At 47.9% G+C, this 17,158-nt stretch overlaps 1 protein-coding gene across 4 annotated transcripts in view; it reads right to left on the bottom strand.

The window, feature by feature from the left end:
* ss18 (SS18 subunit of BAF chromatin remodeling complex) overlaps positions 1-17,158 on the bottom strand; it is a 92,536-nt gene that overhangs the window by 19,420 nt on the left and 55,958 nt on the right. For 3 of the 4 annotated variants that reach the window (XM_080194748.1, XM_080194746.1, XM_080194747.1), the window contains 2 exons: positions 5,770-5,889; positions 2,661-2,788 (listed from right to left, as the gene is read on the bottom strand). In XM_080194748.1, the coding sequence (XP_080050874.1) occupies positions 2,661-2,788; positions 5,770-5,889 (248 nt within the window). Of the gene's footprint in view, positions 1-2,660; positions 2,789-5,769; positions 5,890-7,246; positions 7,340-17,158 lie in introns of all 4 variants that reach the window. The other variant, XM_080194749.1, reaches the window with a different exon arrangement.

The raw sequence follows: 17,158 nt of genomic DNA, 5'->3' as shown, positions 1-17,158 counted from the left end.
TTTCTAATACGTCTCTATAAGATCCCCCCTCAGCCTTCTAAACTCCAACGAGTACAGACCCAGTCTATTTAGTCTCTCTTCATAGTCCAACCCCCTCATCTCCGGTATCAGCCTAGTGAACCAGGTCCCTCTGCACAGCAGCATGCTGCATTTTTTTACCATTTAAATAATAGCCCATTTTGCTGTTATTCCTATCAAAATGGATGACCTCACACTTACCAACATTGTACTCCATCTGCCAGACCCTCGCCCACTCACTTAGACTATCTATATCCCTTTGCAGACTTTCAGCATCCTCTGCACACTTCACTCTGCCACCCATCTTAGTGTCATCTGTGAATTTTGACACACTGCACTTGGTCCCCAACTCCAAATCATCTATGTAAATCATAAACAATTGCGGTTCCAACACTGATCCCTGAGGCACACCACTACTCACTGATCACCAACCAGAGAAACACCCATTTACCCCCACTCTTTGCTTTCTGTTAGTTAACCAATCCTCTATCCATGCTAATACATTACCTGCAACACAGTGCACCTTTATCTTATGGAGCAGTCTTTGGTGCGGCACCTTGTCAAATGCCTTCTGGAAATCCAGATACACCACATCCACAGGTTCCCCATTGTCCACTGCACATGTAATGTTCTCTAAGAATTCCACCAAATTAGTTAAACACGACCTGCCCTTCATGAACCCATACTGCGTCTTCCCAATGGGACAACTACTGTCCAGATGCCTCGCTATTCCTTCCTTGATGATAGATTCAAGTATTTTCCCTACTACAGCAGTTAAGCTAACCGGCCTATAGTTACCCGCCTTTTGTCTGCCTCCTTTTTTTTAAAAACAGTGGTGTCACGTTTGTTGTTTTCCAATCTGCAAAAACCAGCCCAGCGTCCAGCGAATTTTGGTAAATTATCACTAGAGCATTTGCTATTTCCCCCACCATCTTTTTCAGCACCCTGGGATACATTCCATCAGGACCAGGAGACGTGTCTTATCCCCCTTCTATCCTCTAAAGGACTAATATTTACCTTAGCCACTCTGTCTCCTTCTATAGATTTGTGGAAACTTTTGCTATCTGTTTTTATACTCTGAGCTGGATTATCCAGCACCTGCTTGTTCCAGGTATAAAGGCCAGCCACACTCTACACTGGGGAGACCAAATGCAGACGAGGTGCCCGCTTTGCACCAATATAAAACTTCAAAGTCATCTAGCTCTGATGAAAGCTCATCCAGACTCGAAACGTTGGCTCTATTCTCCCGCCACAGGTGCTGTCAGACCTCCTGAAATTTTCCAGCTGTTTCCTGTTTTTGTTTAGATTCCAGCAACTGCAGTATTTTATCTCAAAGACATCATGTCAGTGAGTACCAGTGTGGTAGTAACTCCAATCTAGCACAGTCTAGCAGTTCAGCAAGTAGGACCAGTCTGTATACATATAGAATAAGTAATAGTTCAGATATTTTGTTGTATATTGTTAGTTAGTTCAACAAATCTTCTAAGATCTTTACTAGACTTTTGAATGGACCTACCACGCACTAAGTTGATCTTTCTCTACACCCTAGCTATGACCGTAACACTACATTCTGCACGTTCTCCTTTCCTTCTCTATGAATGGTATGCTTTGTCTGTATAGCACGCAAGAAACGATATTTTTCACTGTATACTAATGCACGTGACAATAATAAATCCAATACTACAAACCCCAGCCTCATTCCTATTTTTCTGAGGAAGGATGTTCTTGCCCTCGAGGGAGTGCAGCGAAGGTTTACCAGGCTGATTCCGGGGAGGGTGGGGCTGATGTATGAGGAGAGATGGATTAGCTTAGGGCTGTTTTCCCTGGAATTCAGATGAATGAGGGGGGGATCTCGTAGAGACTCAAAATTCTAACAGGACTAGACAGGGTAGATGCAGGGAGGATGTTCCCGAGGGTGGGGGGAGTCCAGAACCAGGGGGTCACAGTCTGAGGATTCGGGGTAGACCATTTAGGACGGAGATGAGGAGACATTTCTTCACCCGGTGAACCTGTGGAATTCATTCCCACAGGAAGCAGTTGATGCCAAAACATTGAATGTATTCAAGAGGCAGCTGGAGATAGCACTGGGGGGGGGGGGCGAATGGGATCGAAGGTTATAGGGAGAAAGCAGGATTAGACTATTGAGTTGGATGATCAACCATGATGGTGATGAATGGGGGAGCAGGCTCGAAGGGCCAAATGGCCTCCTCCTGCTCCTATCTACTGTTTCTACGTCACTTCAGATTACACAGGGAAAATAACACGGCATGCCTTACAATTGTATTCCTGACTTTTCCCCAGTTCTGACGAACGGCTATCGACCTGAAATATTAACTCTAAATCACTCCACAGATACTGCCTGACCTGCTGAGTATTTCCAGCACTTTCTGTTTTTAGTTCCGATTTCCCGCTGTCCTTTGCATTGTCCCAGCATTCCATTCACTCTTATGATCATTTCCTGTAAGCATTCTTGACATTTTACTCGTGTGAGCCCCTGTACCTGGGACCCTCAACTCTCCTTGGATTTTTTGGAGTCTTCCTCCCGTGTGTTACTAAGCACAGCATTGTGTTTCACTCCCACGTTCTACAATCCTGCTCGTGAAATAAAACTGATTAGCTTGGAGGCAGCAGACATCCCATACCTGGTCATACCCATAAGGCCTCTGTTGCTGCTGTGGGGGTCCAGGTTGGGGTGGTCTGTAACCTCCGTACTGCTGTCCTTGACCTTGCGGGTAGTTTGCGTACTGGTTCGGAGGGGGTTGCGATGAACCTGCAAAACAGAATACCATTTCAATCATACAAGCCTCCAAAACCATACCGTACTTCCCACTTTTCCGTTTGAGAGGTGAAATCCAGAAGAACCACCTCACATAGAATGGTCACTGCACAGGATGTGGCCTTTTTTTATTCATTCACGGGATGTGGGCATCACTGGCTGGGTCAGCATTTATTGCCCATCCCTAGTTACCCTTGGAGGGCAGTTGAGAGTCAACCACTTTGCTCTGAAGTCACATGTAGGCCAGACCGGGTAAGGACGGCAGATTTCCTTCCCTAAGGGACACTAGTGAACCAGATGGGTTTTTCCATCAATAGTTTCATGATCATCAGTAGATTCTTAATTCCAGATTTTCTTACTGAATTCAAATTCCACCATCTGCCGAGGCGGGATTCGAACCCGGGCCCCCCAAAACATTAGCTGAGTTTCTGGATCAATAGTCCAGTGATAACATCACTAGGACACTGCCTCCCCATTTGGCCCTTTGTGCCTCTATTTCCCCAAGAAACAATTCAACTACTGCCACTCTCCCGTCTTCTCCCCATAACACACACACTTCCTTTTCAGTTAATAATCCAAACATTGGATTGGAGGTGGCATGGTAGCACAGTGGTCAGCACTGCTGCTTCACAGCTCCAAGGTCCTGGGTTCGATTCCCGGCTCGGGTCGCTGTCTGTGTGGAGTTTGCACATTCTCCCCGTGTCTGCGTGGGTTTACTCCGGTTTCCTCCCACAGTCCAAAGATGTGCAGATTAGGTTGATTGGCCGTGCCAAGAAATTGCCCCTTAGTGTCCAGGGTAGCAGAGGTTAGAGGGATTAGTGGGTATAATATGTAGGGATATGGGGGTAGGGGCCTGGGTGGGATTGTGTTTGGTGCAGACTCGATGGGCCGAAGGGCCTCTTTCTGCACTATGGTAGTTCTGGCCTTGGGTCACTGTCTGTGTGGAGTAAGCACATTCTCCCCGTGTCTGTGTGGGTTTCCTCTGGGTGCTCCGGTTTCCTCCCACAGTCCAAAGATATGCAGGTTAAGGGGATTGGCCGTGCTTAATTGTCCCTTAGTGTCAGGAGGATTAGCTAGGGTAAATATTTGGGGTTGTGGGAATAGGGTTTAGGTGGGATTGTTGCTGGTGCAGGTTAGATGGGCTGAGTGGCCTCATTCTGCACTGTGGGGATTCCATTACTAGCAGGGTAAATACATGGGGTTTACGAGGATAGGGCCTGGGTGGGATTGTTGTCAGTCAGTGCAGGCTAGATGGGCTAAGTGGTCTCTCTCCACAGTCAGGATTCTATGATTTTACCCAAGGGAACAGAGAGTTAGGATGATATATTTGCACAATGCCAGGTGGGAGGCGGTTCGAGTACAGCAGAAACACCAGCATAGATTGGCTGGGCCGAATGGCCTGTTTCTGTGCCATATAACAAATGCAACACTTTTGTAATTTTATTTATATTGTTACATTATTGCTACTATCTGTACAATATCAAAACGGATACACTGGAGAGGGGGCACAAGGAGATTTACACGGGGGGATAAATTGGAAAGGCTGCATCTCCTTCCTATTGATGTGGAGATGCCGGCGTTGGACTGGGGTGGGCACAGTAAGAAGTCTCACAACACCAGGTTAAAGTCCAACAGGTTTATTTGGAATCACGAGCTTTCAGAGCACTGCTCCTTCATCAGGTGTGTGGAGAGGTAGGTTTCGCAAACATGGCAATATATAGACACGGACTCAATTGCAAGACAATAGTTGGAATGCAAGTCTTTACAGGTAAAGAACTGGAGTGTAGAAGAATGAGGGGAGATTTGATAGAGTGTATAAGATTATGATGGGTATAGACAGAGTGAATGCAAGCAGGCTTTTTCCACTGAGGCTAGGGGAGAAAAAAACCAGAGGGCACGGGTTAAGGGTGAAAGGAGAAAAGTATAAAGGGAATATTGGGGTGGGCTTCTTCACGCAGAGAGTGGTGGGAGTGTGGAATGAGCTCCCGGATAAAGTGGTAAATGCGGGGTCACTTTTAACATTTAAGAGAAACTTGGACGGGTTCATGGATGAGAGGGGTGTGGAGGGATATGGTCCAAGTGCAGGTCAGTGGGATTAGGCAAAAATTGGTTCGGCACAGACAAGAAGGGCCAAAAGGCCTGTTTCTGAGCTGGAATTTTCTATGGTTCTGTGGTAGTCAAATCTTTACAGGTACACGGACAGCGTGAGCGGAGAGACGGATAAGCACAGGTTATCCTGTGATTTTCCCTCTCTCTATTCGCATTATCCGTACCTGTAAAAACTCGCATCCCTGCCATTATCTTGCAATTGTGTCTGTGTCTATATATGCCGTGTTTGCAAAACCTACTCACCTGACGAGGGAACAGCGCTCCGAAAGCCCGTGATTCCAAATAAACCTGTTGGCCTTTGACCTGGTGTTGTGGGACTTTTTCTCTCTCCTATTGAAAAGGAAAGGCTGAGGGGACGATCCGAAGGAGGTTGTTATAAAAGTTTTTGATAACAGTTCGCACGGGCGGGAGTATCCCCACTGCTGGCGAAACGCTAAACTGGAGACCACCGATTCAGATAATCACAGAGAATTCTTCACCCAGAGAGAGTGGGGAGTATCTGGGATTCATCACCACAGGGAGAGGTCCAGGTGAATAGTATAGCTGCATTTGAGGGAAAGCCAGGTACGTGCGTGAGGGAGAGGGGAATAGAGGGTCAGGGTGAGATGAGGAAAGGAGTGAGGAGTCTCGAGTGAAGCACAGACACCAGCATGGACTGATTGGTCTGTTTCTATGCCTTATACCCCACGTAAAAGGGCTAGCAGAGGTCCAATGGGCTGAGTGGCCACTTTCTGTGACCCTACTCACCATCGGACACCAACATCAACATTTCATTCGCTTAAAAGTTACAGCAGCAATTTACAAACCGGAATGAATCCTCGTCATCTCCCTCTGGGCCTAATGATTACGCGTCCTGACTTGCTTACCATAACCCTGCTGCTGTGTGGGGTAGCCCTGTGGAGTTGTGTATTGCTGCTGTGGGTAGCCCTGTTGCTGCGGGGGTCCTTGCTGGTAGGTGTCTTGCTGCTGGTTATACTGTGAGTTACCTGCAAAGGAAGCACAGCATCAATCTCAACATCCCCATTGCAAAGCACAAGACAACTGATAGAGAAATCAGGGCACAGGGAGAGAGAGAGAGAGAGAGAGAGAGAGAGAGAGAGAGAGAGAGAAATCAGGGCACATGGAGAGAGAGAGAGAAATCAGAGCACAGGGAGAGAGAGAGAGAGAAAGAGAAATCAGGGCACTAGGGGGGGAAAGAGAGAGAGAGAAAGAAATATCAGGGCACAGGGAGAGAGAGAGAGAGAGAAATTAGGGCACAGGGAGAGAGAGAGAGAGAGACAGCGAGACAGAGAGAAATCAGAGCACAGGGAGAGAGAGAGGGAGAGAGAGAGAGAGAGAGAAAAATCAGGGCACAGGGAGAGAGAGAGGGAGAGAGAGAGAGAGAGAAAAATCAGGGCACAGGGAGATAGAGGGGGAAGCACAAGAGACAAAGAGAAAGAAAGAGAGAGAGAGAGACACAGAAAGAGGGAGGGGGAGTGTGAGAGAAACAGAGAGAGAGAGAGAGAGAGAGGAAGCGAGAAAGACAGACCAAGAGAGAGAAGGGGAGCGGGAGTGAGAGCCAGACAAAGAGAGAGGAGGAGCTGGAGAGCCAGACACAGGGTGAGCAAGAGACAGTCAGACAGACAAAGAGAGAAGGGGAGCAAGGAAGAGAGAGAGAGACAGAAAGACAGACAGACAGACAGACAAAGGGAGAGGGGAAGTGAGAGACAGAGAGAGAGAGAGAGAGAGAGGGGGGGCCAGACAAAGAGACAGGGGGAATGAGAGAGAGAGAGCCAGACAAAGAGGAGGAGAGAGACAGAGGGAGAGACACTAAAAACATTAAAATAAAGGATTTGCCCAGACAAGTCCTGCGTCAAGCAATGTTCAAAATAGCTTTACAGCAACCCTGCAAAAAGAAACTAAACACACACTCACTGTTACAACACAGACTGGAAGGTAGCTAGGCTAGATGAAATAAAAAAAGACATCTACACATATAAAATCCGATCTGCATACCAAAATCTGGACCCAAGGGGTGTGTGCGTGTTAATCTTTTCTATTATGAGCGATATGGATGTATTTAGGTTTCCAAAGCAATTTTTCTCCTTAAAAGTTAGAAAGGTTAAAGCTATTTTGCAAGCATTGGCAGGATAATTATTAATCTTGTAGCTACTTTGACTGTGGGACAGCCAGCAACTACTGTTCTACCAGAGCTGTGCGGAGTGAGGGGGAGGGTGGGGAAAGATGGAGCTTTTCTCTCCCCCCACCCTGGGGTTTTTTTTTACTGGGGGAAGGGGAGTGATGGGGGGGGGGGGGGGGAAATGAGGTGTGTGTATGCCGTTGTGAAGGTATATATGTATATACCTCCTTCGAAGTAATGGTGTATGGATTCCTCGTAAGGCCTATCAAAGCCTTGGTCAGTGTACGATGCCTGCTGGTAACTGTAGTCATTGGGCCCTACGTCAAACAGGAGAGAGATTAATGGTCTTTCAGCTACAATAGTTCAAACGTTACGTGAAAAATCCTGCAAACGCAAAACTTCAGCACTTTTCTTTTCAAGGTGAAGAAAATTCCTCGGGTTGCAAGGAACTTGTGACTCCGTACCTAATCTCCCAGCAGACCAGGGCACCAAACCACAACCGTCTGCTCCTAATACATGTTTCTGTTAGCGGAGCAGCATAGTTCAGATGGGCCGAATGGCCCATTTCCGCACTATGGATTCTTTGCATAGCTGCTCAAATTATAGAATCCCTAACTAGTGCAGGAGGCGGCCATGTGGCCCACTGGATTCTGAGGGATCATCCCACCCAGCCCTATTCCCATAACCCCACATATTTACGCCACTAACCCACATATCTTGAGACAGCAAGGGGCAATTCAGCATGGCCAATCCAACTAGCTTACACAGGTGACACAGTGGTTAGCACTGCTGTCTCAACAGAGTCAAGGACCCGGGTTCCATTCCCGGCTCGGGTCACCGTCTGTATCGAATCTGTACATTCTCCCTGTGTCCGCGTGGGTTTCCTCCTACAGTCCAAATAGACGCACTGGCCATGCTAAATTCTCCCTCAGTGTATCCAAGCAGGTGCCGGAGTGTGGCAACCAGGGCATTTTCACAATAACTCACAACAATAAGTGGAACTGATCCACTTCAGATCAGCCACGATCTTATCGAATGGCGGGGCAGGCTCGAAGGGCTAGATGGCCTCCTCCTGCTTCTATTTCTTATGTTCTTAACTTCATTGCAGTGTTAATGTAAGCCTACTTGTGACTAATAAACCAATGTTAAAATCATCTTTCGGACTGTGGGAGGAAACCGGAGCACCCGGAGGAAACCCACGCAGACACGGGGAGAACATGCAAACTCCGCACAGACAGCGACCCAAGCCGGGAATCGAACCCGGGACCCTGGCGCTGTGAGGCAGCAGAGCTAACCCACTGTGCCACCATGTCCACACTGCTTTTATCTTCAGTTCAAAAAACAAAAAGGAACTCTTGGGGCATTTTTTGTTTAAAAATCAGATACCAGCTATAGGGAAACTAAACAGACAATAGGGTGGCAAAAGTAAGAGAGAGAAAAGATATCATGTTCCCACCAGCATTAGGTCCAATTACTTTTTACTGACTCAAGACGCATTCCCCCCACCCCACCTCCGCCTCCTCCCTCCCCCTGCCCAACCTGGTGTCCACCCGTTGTAACAAATCAAAGTTATTTGAGGTTTATTGTTTTCTCTGGAGCAGAGAAGACCGAGGGGGTGACCTGATCGAGGTGTACAAGATTATGAGGGGCACGGACTGGGTGGACAGGGAGCAGCTGTTCCCCTTAGTTACAAGGGGACACAAGTTAAAACTGAGGGGTGGGCGGCTTAAGGGGGGATTTGAGGAAAATCCTTTTACCCAGAGGATGGTGAGGGTCTGGAATGCGCTGCCTGGGAGGGTGGGGGAGGCGGGATGCCTCACATCCTTTAAAAAGAACCTGGATGAGTACTTGGCATGCTCTAACATACAGGGCTATGGGCCACGTGCTGGCAGGTGGGATGAGGTGGGCAGGTCAGGACCTGTCATGCGTCAGCACAGACTCGATGGGCCAAAGGGCCTCTTCTGCACTGTAGTGTCCTGTGATTCTGATCCTGTGAACAGATGACCCAAGAGGCCATGGAGGGATCTGATACCTAAACAGTGGGCATTTTTACAACAAATGGAAGTGTGGCCTAACTCTAAACCACTGCAGGTCAGCCAGCCCGCCCAGCAGTGCGGGTTGTTAGGATGTAACCAATGATAACATTGGATCTGCTATACTATAAGAACATAAGAAATAGGAGCAGGCCAGTGAGGTGGTGGTCAGCTGACCCAGTATAAATAGGAAGCAAATGGGAATTGGTAAAAGCTTTTATGGCCCAGGGTGTGGCCTCAAGTGTTGGAGTAATGAAGTTTCTTTATTAAGAACATAAGAAATAGGAGCAGGAGTAGGCCATCTAGCCCTTCGAGCCTGCCCCGCCATTCAATAAGATCATGGCTGATCTGAAGTGGCTCAGTTCCACATTCCCGCCCTCTCCCCATAACCTTTAATTCCCCTATCAGAAACCTATCTACCCGTGACTTAAATATATTCAGCGAGGTAGCCTCCACCACTTCAACGGGCAGAGAATTCCAGAGATTCACCAGCCTTTGAGTGAAGAAGTTCCTCCTCAACTCTGATCTAAACTGCACATGCCCCCCCTTATCTTGAGGCTGTGCCCTCTAGTCCTGCTGTCCTTTCTAAGTGGGAAGAATCTCTCTACCTCTACCCTATCCATCCCCTTCATTATCTTATATGTCTCTATAAGATCCCCCCTCAGCCTTCTAAACTCCAACGAGTACAGACCCAGTCTATTTAGTCTCTCTTCATAGTCCAACCCCCTCATCTCCGGTATCAGCCTAGTGAACCTCCTCTGCACTCCCTCTGAGGCCAATATATCTTTTTGCAAACGCGGCGACCAATACTGCACACTAAGTGCACGTTAAACCTTTCTCTTTGATTTACGTTCTAAAGTAAGTTCCTTTTATTGCTCGCAACTAAAGTATTCCTTCTACTGGATCAACATGGGTAAGTATACACACAGTATGTGGGGAAATTTCACAAAAATCACACAATGGCAATATGATGCCAATACCTGCTGGATGCAAGACAGAACAAAGAGAGCAAAGAAAATTACAGCACAGGAACAGGCCATTCGGCCCGCCAAGCCTGCGCTGACCATGCTGCCCGACTGAACTAAAACCCCCTACCCTTCCAGGGACCATATCCCTCCATTCCCATTTTATTCCTGTACTTGTCAACGCGTCCCTTAAAAGTCACTATCTGCTTCCACTACCTCTCCCGGCAGCAAGTTCCAGGCACCCACCACCCTCTCTGTAAAAAAAAAACTTGCCTCGTACATCTCCTTTAAACCTTGCCCCTCGCACCTTAAACCGGTGCGGCCCCCCTAGTAATTGACTCTTCCACCCTGGAGAAAAAGCTTCTGACTATCCACTCTGTCCATGTCCCTCGTAATCTTGTAGACTTCTATCAGGTCTCCCCTTAATCTCCGTTGCTCCACTGAGAACAAACCAAGTTTCTCCAGCCTCTCCTCATAGCTGACACTGAGTTTGTATTTGAAGACTTTGTGGACCCCTCGGCCTTCCATTTTAGCCCAGGCTGGTGTGAAAACTGTTGGAATGAACTGAGATAATGTCATCCTGTGTGATTCGTATTGCTGGGAATGGCTTTTGACATTTCGCAGCAACAATGGGAACAGCTGCGCCGCACAGTTATTTTAGGCAGAAGATGTCACGCGAGTTGTGCGGAAAGTTTGTTACACGGATCGTAAACACCACCTTGGAAACTAACACGAGCTGCAACAACTAGATTTAGCAAATATCCCCACACCTCCGAACTAATCGTTTCACAGGAACACACTCTGATAAAGTTCCACACTCTAAACCGAAAGTCTGCCTTCGTAACACGATATTCCTTAAAAAATAAAATCGCAGAGATGGGGCCTGTGGGATTGTGGTTGGTGGGCTGAATCGCCTCCTTCTGCACTGTAGGGATGCTATGACTAAACGGGAACTTTGAAACGTTGTCCCCAAAGTTGGGAGAGGCCAAGGCTTGTTGAATTTTGACGCAAGCAAAACATTTGAGGTCAGGCGCTGGGCAGAATCGAAAGTTTATTTATTAGTGTCACAAGTAGGCTGATATTAACACTGCAATGAAGTTAGCGTGGAAAATCCCCTAATCGCCATTCTCCAGCGCCTGTTCAGGGAGAATTCAGCACGGCCGATGGACTTAACCAGCAGGTCTTTCCGACCGTGAGAAGAAACCGGAGCACCCGGAAGAAACCCACGCAGACACGGGGAGAACGTGCGGACTCCGCACAGACGGTGACCCAAGCCGGGAATCGAACCCGGTTCCCTGGCGCTGAGAGGCAGCAGTGCTCACCACTGGGACACCTGTGCAAGTTAGATGGATTGGCCATGCTAAATTGCCCCTTGCTGTCTCAGGATGTGTGGGGACAACAGGAGCTGGGGTTCCAGGATCACAGAGTGACCCAGGCCACAAGTAAGTAATGTGGGTGGGGAGGGGGGTGGAGTGGTGGTGGAGGAGTTTGTGGGGAGGGGTGCAGGGGGATGGAAGCAAGGCTGGAGAAATGACTGTCTAATTTAAATGAATTTCAGGTTGAAAGTGGGATAAATATGGCGAGGGCAGGATTATGGAAACAGGATTTAAGGCTCTTTAAGTCACACAAATTTAAAATTCACAAACTGGGAGACGCCAGGAGGTAAATGGAGGCTGTGAAAAATAGTATCCAGCCACACCACACCGTGACATTTCAAGAAAGAATGCACATGACTAATAATAAAAACAGAAAATGCTGGAAAAGTGCAGCAAGTCTGGCAGTATCTGTGGAGGGAGAATATAGAGTTATCTTTTTGTGTCCAAAGGACCTCTTTTCAGAAAGATTTGAAGAGTCACACTGACTTGTAACATTGGCTCTATTCTCTCTCCACAGGTGCTGTCAGACCTGCTGAGATTTTCCAGCATTTTCTGTTTGTGTTTCAGATTCCAGCATCTGCAGTTAAACCTGACAACAGCTTATATCCATGTAGGTCCTTTAATATCATAAAGTGTCCCCAAAGGTGTCACAGCGGTGGCACAGTGGTTAGCACTGCTGCCTCACAGCGCCAGGGACCTGGGTTGGGTTCCTGGCTTGGGTCACTGTCTGTGTGGAGTCTGCACATTCTCCCCGTGTCTGTGCGGGTTTCCTCCGGGTGCTCCGGTTTCCTCCCGCAGTCTGCAGATTCTTAATTCCAGATATTTTTATTGAATTCAAATTCCACCACCTGCCGTGGCGGGATTCGAACCCGGGTCCCCAGACCATTAGCTGAGTTTCAGGATTAATAGTCTAGTATAATACCACTAGGCCATCGCCACCCCAGTACTACATGAACGATATGCTTTGGCGGTATAGCGCACAAGAAACAATACTTTTCATTGTATCCCAACACATGTGGCAATAAATCAAATCAAATCAATGATTATAATAATTAGAATAATTATAATAATAAAATAATTTGCTTTTAATCAATAATTGTCCCTTGCTCAACATCACCCAGATTATTGGGTGGTTATCCCATTGGTGTGTGGGATCTTGCTGTGCGTAAACTGACTGCCATGTTTCCTACAACACAGCAGTGCTGACACTTCACAAAGTATTTCATCAGCTGTGACGCACTTTTGAGGCCTCTGCAGGTTACAAAAGGCGCTATATAAATGCAAGCCTTCTTTTATTATTTATTCCATGGAAGGAATGGGCGGGGGGGAAAAGAGGTGTGCGGAGAATGGTGGAAATTGCAGAGTATTAACGACTGACTGAAAACCAGCAGCGAGTGGTTAGTTTCTGGAACGTGCTGTCCGACAGCGCGGTGGAGATAGGTTCAATCGAGGCTTTCGGAAAAGGGGAATTGGCTCAGTACCCTAACAGAGAGAGGAAAGAAGAATCACAGAGCCGGAGGGAATAGGTGCGGGAGTGGGATTAACAGAATCACTCTTGCAGAGGGCTGGGATAGATGGGCAGAACGATCTCCCTCTGCTGTAATTCGATAATTCTATCCGACAAATCCAGGGCTAAATAGAATCCTGCCTGCAGCATTTCAGATGCAAATTACTCGAATAGAGATGTGTTCAGTTGTGGAATGAACTGCCCCCAAGTGGAATATGTGCAAAATTATTCAAAAAAACAGGACAAAAAGTCCTGGATTCAAATAAAGGTTTTTGTTTTAATTTCTCCGAGTGAGTGGCCTCAATGAGGAGGTGCCTAACCCTAATGTAAGATGCCTCAGTACAGAGAGGAAATAAACTGACCTACAGGAGAGAAACTAAGCAGCATCTCATCCAGGGTAGATGTTCCCGGGGAGGGGGTCCAGAACCAGGAGTCACACTCTGAGGATTCAGGACAGACAACAGAGATGAGGAGAAACATCTTCACCCAGGGAGTGGTGAGCTTGTGGAATTCACCACCACAGAAAGTAGTTGCGGCCAAAACTTTGAATGTTTCCAAGAAGATATAGCACTTGTATAGAGACATATAAGACAATGAAGGGGATGGATAGAGTAGAGGTAGAGAAATTCTTCCTGCTTAGAAAGGACAGCAGGACTAGAGGGCACAGCCTCAAGATAAGGGGGGGGGGGCAGTTTAGATCAGAGTTGAGGAGGAACTTCTTCACTCAAAGGGTGGTGAATCTCTGGAATTCTCTGCCCGTTGAAGTGGTGGACGCTGCCTCGCTAAATATATTTAAGACGCGGGTAGATAGGTTTTTGGTAGGCAAGGGGATTAAGGGTTATGGGGAGAAAGTGGGAAAGTGGAACTGAGCCACGACAGATCAGCCATGATCTTATTGAATGGCGGGGCAGGCTCGAAGGGCTAGATGGCCTACTCCTGCTCCTATTTCTTATGTTCTTACCTGGGATGATGGGGGAATCAGAGGATATGGGGGGGGAGGGGGGGGGGGATGCGGTATCAGGATGTTGAGTTGGATGATCAGCCGTGATCATAATGAATGGCGGAGCAGGCTCAAGGGGCTGAGTGGCCTCCTCCTGCTCCTATTTCCCATGTTCCTCTCTTTCTCCACCTGCACAACAGCTGTCACCAAATGGCAAAACGGACAGAGTTACTGGAGAGGGAAGACAGTTTGTGGGAACCGAAACTGACCAAAACAACAGTTGGGGCAGTACAGTGGTTAGCATTGCTGTCTCTCAGCCCCACGGGCCCGGGTTCAATTCTGGCCTCTGGTGACCATCTGTAATGCACTGCCTGCAATGTTGTGGCTTTAGCGAGGGAACTGGAAAAGCTACTGAAGAGGAAAAAGATATTCAGAGCTGTAGGGAAAGAGCAGGGGACTGGCTGAGTTACTGTAGGCACAGTGGTTAGCACTGCTGCCTTACAGCACAGGGGACCCGGGCTTGATTCCGGCTCGGGTCACTATCTGCACGGAGTCCGCACATTCTCCCCATGCCTGCATGGGTTTCCACTGGGTGCTCCGGTTTCCTCCCACAGTCCGAAAGACGTGCTGGTTAGGTGGATTGGCCGTGCTGAATTCTCCCTCAGTGTACCCAAACAGGCACCAGAGTGTGGCAACTCGGGGATCTTCACAATAACTTCATTGCAGCGTTAATGTAAGCCCACTTGTGACACCAATAAGTAAACTTTAAAATTATCTGTGTGGAGTTTGCACATTCTCCCCATATCTTTATGGGTTTCCTCCAGATGTTAAATTGCCCCTTAGGGTCAGGAGGATAATAGGGTAAATACATGGGGTTACAGGGATAGGGCCTGGGTGGAGGTTTGATGGGCCAAATGGCCTTCTTCTGTACTGTAAGGGTTCTATAATTCTATGATCCATTTGCTTTCTGTCTGGAGATCCACTTGCAATCTATTTGCTCCCTTTCAGCTTGTTTCTTACAGAACTATATTTTCGTCAAAAGCTCCTCCATTTTAAACGCTGCGGCCAGCTTGTTCAATTCCTCATCTGCAAATTAGTAACCAGGCAACGAGGAGGAATGCCATCTCCCAAAAAACAAAAAAAGGACCGGGATACAAAATTGCCCTCTGTTCCTGCGCCGGAGAACCGAACAGATGGGATTTATCTTGGGAAAGAATGTCAGGGAGTGGGTGAAGATTGGAGAGGGGAGAATGTCAACTGAACAAGAACACAGCTTCTAAAAATGGACTTAAATCACATCAGGATTGGGAAACAAGACAGCACAAAAAAAATGAAACAGATTTGTGTGCGTAAGTGGCCTTTTCTTTCCAACCCAAGAGCAACATTGCTAAGGAAAGCAGCTGTACTGTGATATGTTGAGCAGGGCAGACCGGTATTCTGAACAAAATTAACCCCAAATATTACTCATTTAACTTTTAGCTGTGTCAAGTCCAGGTCTGACTTTTCCGATGTTCTCTTAGCCGGCCTTCCGGCTCCCAGAAATTCCAGCTGATCCAAAATTCTACGCGCACCAAGTTCCATCAGCCCCATCACCAACCCCCCCCTGCACCCCAGCTAACTAACACTGACTCCCGATCTAGTCATAGCTCAATCTTCAAATCCTCTGCGACCTCGTTCCTCCGGCAGCCCCACAACATAAGAGCATAAGAAATAGGAGCAGGAGTAGGCCATCTAGCCCTTCGAGCCTGCCCCGCCATTCAATAAGATCATGGCTGATCTGTCGTGGCTCAGTTCCACATTCCCGCCCTCTCCCCATAACCCTTAATCCCCTCACTTATCAAGAACCCATCAACCCGCTTCTTAAAAATATTTAGCGAGGCAGCCTCCACCACTTCAACGGGCAGAGAATTCCAGAGATTCACCACCCTTTGAGTGAAGAAGTTCCTCCTCAACTCCGTTCTAAACCGCCCCCCTTTTATCTTGAGGCTGTGCCCCCTAGTCCTACTGTCCTTTCTGAGCAGGAAGAGTCTCTCCACCTCTATCCTATCCATCCCATTCATCATCTTATACGTCTCAATGAGATCTCCCCTCATTCTTCTAAACTCTAACGAGTACAAGCCTAATCTATTCAGCCTCTCCTCATAGTTCAACCCCCTCAACTCCGGCATCAGCCTAGTAAACCTCCTCTGCACTCCCTCCAAGGCTAAAATATCCTTGCGTAAGTACGGCGCCCAAAACTGCACACAGTACTCCAGCTGCGGCCTCACCAATGCCCTATACAGCTGCAGCAAGACCTCACTACTTTTATATTCAACCCCCCTCGCTATGAAGGCCAGCATCCCATTCACCTTCCTGACCACTTGCTGCACCTGCAGGCTGGGTTTTTGCGACTCATGCACAAGGGCCCCGAGGTCCCTCTGCACCGTTGCCTGCTGCAGTTTTTCGCCCCGTAAGTAATAATCCTTCCTACCATTATTCCTACCAAAGTGGGCCACCTCGCACTTGCCAACATTAAATTCCATTTGCCATTTCCTGGCCCATTCGCCCGGCCTATCTAGATCCTTCTGCAGACTCTCCACACCCTCCGCACAATTTGCCTTTCCACCAATTTTGATGTCATCAGCAAATTTCGACACTCTACACTCGGTTCCCTCCTCCAGATCATCTATATAAATGGTAAATAGCTGCGGCCCCAGCACCGACCCCTGGGACACTCCACTAGTCACCATCCGCCAATCCGAATAGCACCCATTGACCCCCACTCTCTGCCTCCTATTTGACAACCAATCCTCTATCCACGCTAACACCCTACCCCCAACTCCATGTCCCTCGACCTTCTGCAATAACCTCTTGTGAGGTACTTTGTCAAACGCCTTCTGAAAATCCAGAAAGACCACATCCACCGGCTCTCCTCTATCCACCGCCCTAGACACATCCTCATAGAACTCCAGTAAATTTGTCAGACACGACTTCCCTTTAAGGAAACCGTGCTGCGTCTGCTCTATCAAGCAGTTCCCCTCAAGATGCCTCGCTATTTCCTCCTTGATGACGGATTCTAACATTTTACCTACAACAGACGTTAAACTAACCGGCCTATAACTCCCCGCCTTTTGCCTGGCACCCTTCTTAAACAACGGCGTAACATTAGCCGTTTTCCAATCTTCCAGCACTTCCCCGGAATCCGGCGACGTCTGGAAAATAACCACCAAGGCATCCACTATCACCTCCGCCACTTCTTTCAGAACCCTCGGATGCATTCCATCCGGTCCTGGGGACTTGTCCACAATCAGCCCCTCCAGTCTGTCGAGCAACCCT

Source organism: Carcharhinus amblyrhynchos, chromosome 8, assembly GCF_965287045.1.
Source record: "Carcharhinus amblyrhynchos chromosome 8, sCarAmb.v2.hapA, whole genome shotgun sequence".
Lineage (NCBI taxonomy): Eukaryota > Metazoa > Chordata > Chondrichthyes > Carcharhiniformes > Carcharhinidae > Carcharhinus > Carcharhinus amblyrhynchos.
The sequence above is the reverse complement of the archived record's forward strand: the minus strand, read 5'-3'. Positions and strand labels throughout refer to the sequence as shown.